This window comes from Grampus griseus (assembly GCF_964374135.1).
Source record: "Grampus griseus genome assembly, chromosome: 20".
Classification (NCBI taxonomy): Eukaryota; Metazoa; Chordata; class Mammalia; order Artiodactyla; family Delphinidae; genus Grampus; species Grampus griseus.
In genome coordinates, this window is record NC_139014.1 from 26384087 (window position 1) to 26390086 (window position 6000).

Consider the following 6000-nt stretch of genomic DNA (forward strand, 5'->3'; position numbering starts at 1 on the left):
TGACCTCTAATAAATACAGTATTTCTTTTGGGGGTGATGGAAATATCCTGGAATTAGATAGCGGTGGTGGTTACACAGCATCTGAATATACTAAAAACTACTGAACTGTACGCTTTAAAATGGCCAGTATTATGTTATGTGAATTTTATCTCAATTTTTTTAAATTATAAAAAAAATGTGAATGGAGACACATGTCAGTGCCCCAGAGGCTGTGGCAGGACCAAGAAGTCTAGGACTCCCCAGCCGCAACCCCACAGGGCCCAGTGCCTCTCACCTGGTGCTGTGGCAGGATAGCTTGTATGGAAGGTGAGGTAAGAAGGAAAACGAAAAGGTGTTTTAGGACTTGGTCCCTGGACCTCTCCTCTTTTCTATATTCACTTTCCCTTGGTGATCCAGTCTTAAAGCTTTAAATTCCATCTATAAACTGATAAACTTCCAAATTTATATCCTGCCCCTGAACTTCAGATTCATGTATCCAGACTCAACATCTCTACCTGCACATCTGCCTAAACGTAGCTTCTAATCTTTTTCCTTAAATCTGTTCTTCCCACAATATTCTCTGTCTCAATAAATGATACCTCTATTCCTCATTTAAGTAAAAGACCTTGGAGTTATCCTTGACCTCTCTTTCTCATATCCCACTTCCTCTCTGTCAATAACTCATGTGTACATCCTGACCTTCAAAATATATCCAGAATCCAACCATCTCTGAGCACTTCCACTGCTACACAGTAGTCCAAGTCCCTGCCACCTCTTACTGCATTTATTGCATTGTTTGCTAATTGACATTCCTGCTTCTGGCCTTGCCCCTACCCCTACCCAAAGTCTACTCTCAACAGAAAATGGAATGATCCAGTTAAATGTAAATCAGATCACAACTCAAAACTTACCTCTGATTAAAACCCTTTAAAGGGCTTCCCTGGTGGCGCAGTGGTTGAGAATCTGCCTGCCAATTCAGGGGACACGGGTTCGATCCCTGGTCTGGGAAAATCCCACATGCCGTGGAGCAACTAAGCCCGTGCACCACAGCTACTGAGCCTGCGCGTCTGGAGCCTGTGCTCCGCAACAAGAGAAGGCCGCGACGGTGAGAGGCCCGCGCACCACGATGAAGAGTAGCCCTTGCTCACCGCAACTAGAGAAAGCCCTCGCACAGAAACGAAGACCCAACACAGCCAAAAATAAATAAATAAATTCATTAAATATATATATATATATATATATATATATATATATATATCTTAAAAAAAACAAACAAACCCTTTAAAGGCTTCCCAGCTCACTCAAGTGAGGGCCAGAAACCATATAGTTACCTGCAAGGCCCTCCCTAGATTGGCCTTCCAGTACCACTCCGTCCTTGTTCTCTTGCTGCTCCCACCTGATTCCACACTGTGGCTCTACCAGCCTTTTCACTGTTTCTTGAGCCTGCTGGACACACTCAGCAGCTTCACACTTGTGGTTCCTTCTGCCTGAATGCTTTTCCCCCAAATATCCTCATGTCTCATTTCCTCAGCTCTTCAGGTCTTGGCTCAAATGACATTTTCATTAAAGCCTTCCCCGGCTATTCTTCTAAAAGTTCAACTCTGCCAACTCTCCTGTCTCCTTCCTCTATTTTATTTTTTCCTTAAACATTATTCCCATTAACACTGTATGCTTAACTTATTTATTTTGTGTATTTTCTGACTCACCTACTAGAAGATGAGTTGTACAAGGCCAGGAATTTTTGCCTGTTTTCTTCCTTTCTGTTTGTTCTGTGTCTTAAACAGTATCTTGCACATAATAGGCACTCAGTAAATATGTGCTGACAGACATACTACTGACACTCAGTGCTACGGGGCATTCTCGTCATAAGTCAGGCAAAATCAGTGGCAAATTCAAATTCATGTCTCTGGCATGTTGTGCTCCCTGTGGGACAAATTCAGTTAAATGGTGGACATAATTTCTCATAGTATTTTAAAAGTTTTTCTCTGCTTCCTTTTTTTTTTTTCTGAGTGACTGATTCACTTAAGGTGAACACACATATTAAATAACTAGTTTCTATGTGAGTGTGTATGTGAATGTATAAAAATAAGTCAGTTATGAAGTGTTAGTATAATTTTTTAATGTACATAGGGATTAGAATTTGTTTATTTAGAAAAGCAAAAGGTATGAGCTCAGTGATTACTGATCATTAGCACTGCATAGACTTCTGATTTTAAGATTGAATATCCTGGTTTTGTGATGCTCTCAATTATCCTTGACCCGTCTATACGTTGATGGTACTATGGATTTGAGAAAATGAAGAATAGTAATTCATATAATTCTTTAATTTTGTGTTGATATCTTTAATAGAGGTGTCAGTAAAGATTAGAGAATGACCCTTTAACCTTGATGAAAAGGAAATGAGTGGAGTATACCTGGAGTTGTAGCTACAAGATATCTTGTTTCAAGGACACAGTCAGTGACTGCAGAAATAGGCACTTCTGTCTTTCAAAGAACTGTCTATGGTAGTATTCTATGAGACAGTAACTCTGAGACACGATTTGGAGATTTAAAGCCAGCTTTGGAACAAGCTGCATTATGCATGCCTTGCTGGGTCTTCTGTGGTGATGGCAAATAATGAGTTGAAAACTATTTGTGTTTCCCACAGGGATACAAATATTTATATCTGACCCCTCAAGATTATAAGAGAGTCAGTGCTCTCAACTCTGTCCATTGTGAACACGTGGAGGATGAAGGAGAATCCAGGTAGGTATTATGTATCAGAATAATTTGGCTGTGGATTAAAGAAAGGAGAATATGATCATTTTTTTCTCACTGTCCTGCTGATCATGACCTTGAAGAGCAGTGAAGATTGCTTGTTGAGTAATCTCGAAGCCTTAGGTTTGTATCTCAGCTGTACCACTTACTAGCTGAAAGACCTTATTATTGATTAAGGTTTTTAAACTACATTTATAATAATTATTCATTTTGAAAAGTTGGAACATATAAACAATTATGAAGAAATAGTAAAAATCAGCTACAGTTCTACCAAGAGATCACAGTTATTAATGTATATTATATTCTTTCTGTCATATATATATATATATATATATATATATATATATACACACACACCTTTTTTCCTACATAATTGGGATCATAATAGAAAAGGGCTTTTGTAATTTCTTTTTACTAAATATTATTTAGGGAGAAATTTTATATATTCTTACAGTATTATTTGAGAATATGATATTTAATGGCTTCATATAAATCATTATAATGAATATATCATATTTGAACATACAGACTATCCTGGTTTTTACTGCTATATCCCTGGGCTGGTCATTCTTGTATGTAAACTTTGAAGAATATCTCTGGCTATTCCCTTTGGGTTAATCTCTAAAAGTGAAATTACTGGTCAAAAAGTATGTCCATTTTTGTTTTGTTTTGTTTTGTTGTTGTTGTTATGTGGTACGCGGGCCTCTCACCGCCGCGGCCTCTCCCGTTGCGGAGCACAAGCTCCGGACACGCAGGCCCAGCGGCCGTGGCCCACGGGCCCAGCCGCTCCGCGGCATGCGGGATCCCCCCGGACCGGGGCACGAACCCGCGTCCCCCTCATTGGCAGGTGGACTCCCAACCACTGCACCACCAGGGAAGCCCAGTATGTCCATTTTTTTAAAGATTTTTTTGGATAATTTCAAATTGTCCTCCCAAGAGCTACACTCCCACCAGCAGTATATGGTAGTGCTTGTTTCCCCTCTTTAATTTTTTCTCCACCCTTGCCAACACTGTTTACTGTAAATTAATAAAATAGGATAAAAACAGCAATTGTTATTTTAACTGGTATTTTTGATCCCCAGTGAAGTTGAACATTTTTATAATCTATCTGCAAGTATTTTCCAGAATGTTAATAAGTTGCTCCAATACCATTTATTGAATAATTCATACTTTCTTCACTTTTATAATAATCTTAACTCAATTACCAGGCTTTATATTCTGTTTTTTGTTCTATTCTTGGACTAACACCACACTATTTTAACTACTTTAATGGGCCAGAGTTCCTCACATTCTTAATTTTTCCCCAAGTTTTATTAGCTATTTTTGTCTTTTTACAGATAGGCTCATTTTTTTTTTAATTCCCCAAAACTTTCCATAATGATTTTGATTCAGATTGCATTAGGTTTATAAATCAATTTAGGAAGATCCGAGAGCTTCATAATATTAACTCTTCCCAACAAGAAACATGGTATGTTTTTCCAGTTATTTAAGTGTATTTTTTAAAGTTTTATAGTTTTCTTTATATAGATTATGCCAGAAATTCCCACTCGTTCTTGGTTCACAGCACCTTTACTGTCTCTGTAATTTTTTCATAACACCTTTAGGCAAAAACATATGCCTAATATTTCTAATTATTAAGGAAGCTGACCCAGACAGCTTCATAAGTATTTATGCCACGAACAATGTGGGTTTGAACTGTGCAGGTCCACTTCTGTGTGGACATTTTCAACAGTAAATCCAACAGTACTGTACCATCTGTGGTTGGTTGAACCTACAGATGTGCATCCATGGATATGGAGGAACCATATATATGATGGCCAACTATAAGTTACACTCGGATTTTCAACTGCTGAGGGTCGATGCCCCTAACCCTGGCATTGTTCAAGGGTCAACTGTATAATACACGTAACTGAAAAAATTTTATTCTATTCTTAAATAATTACAGTTACTTACTAATGAGATATTTGCACCCATACGACATTGCAAACCTTGGAATCAGCTTGGACATAGCCACCCTCACGTTTTGTTCTGCACTGATTTTTGTGTAGAACTTTTTTTTTCCCCCACAGAAACTGAAAACCCAGCTTTGCAAAGGTAGGACAGTGTCAGAAGGAATGTAGCAGTACCTCATGTTAAACCATGAACTACTTAAAACTAGTAGTTGGCGAGGCATCCAACAGATATCACATATCATAGTGTTTCTCTCAAAAATCTGAAATATCCTTCAGTGCACCTGACAGTTCACTGTGGCATCCATCCCAGGATGTCTTGGTCTACAGTATAGGTATGGTGGGATTTTGCCAGTTTTTAAATATTCCTATATGTTTTGCATTTTTCTTGCTACTCTGAATGGGATTCCCACCCCACCCCCGCCATTATATTTTTCAACTCTTTATTACTGGTATCTCAGAAAGCTATTGATTTTTGTATATTGCTTTTGTTAAAGCAAGTCAGTTTTCTTCTCTGAGCTTTAGTTTCCTCATCTGTATGATGAAGATCAAGTTATCCAATATACGTAAAGCCCTTAGCACAGAACTCAGCACATAGTAAGCAATCAAAACTCCTGGGTATCGTTATCTATGATGATGGAGATGATATTCCCTATCACACTGGACTGCTGTGAGGATCAAAAATGATATACATGAACATGTTTTGTTAATTATATTACACTACACGAAGATTTTTATTATGAGTAACATTAAAATTTGGTACTACTTTTTTTTTTTGGCCATGCCATGCGGCACGAGGGGATCTTATTTCCCGCAACAGGGATTGAACCCGTGCCCCTTGCAGTGGAAACGTGGAGTCTTAACCACTGGACCACCAGGGAAGTCCCTGGTACTACTTTAAAGAATGATACTCTTAAAGGTAGAAGGCTCAGATCACAGAGCAGAAAAATGGGAAATTTTTAATCTTTTTCATATAATACAAGGGGAGAAGATGCCACTTAACAAATCACAAACACCTGTGAAGCAGTATGCACTCCTGAGGAGGGAAAAGATCTGCTTTGCAAAGAAGGCTGACTGGGCCCATGAGTATTTGTGACAATATGGCATGTGGGCCTTATTAAAAGGACACATTCCCCACCACCACCACCAAATTAATGTGGCTCATTAACCCCTTAAGGGAGATTAGCTTTACCTTTAACCTAACTATACTAGAGTCTAGATACAGAGCAAAGAAGAATTGGGGGAATTATTGTGAGAAGGGATTATTGGGAATCTGGGAAGCAGAAACGCAAAGCCACAGACAAACAGCAAGGGC

General features: G+C 38.6%; 1 protein-coding gene across 1 annotated transcript in view; it reads left to right on the plus strand.

Moving 5' to 3' along the window:
- The window catches only part of ACACA (acetyl-CoA carboxylase alpha), a 232670-nt gene that overhangs the window by 166799 nt on the left and 59871 nt on the right, over positions 1 to 6000 (plus strand). The window contains 1 exon segment of the mRNA XM_082678994.1: positions 2627 to 2724. Within this exon segment, the coding sequence (XP_082535120.1) occupies positions 2627 to 2724 (98 nt within the window).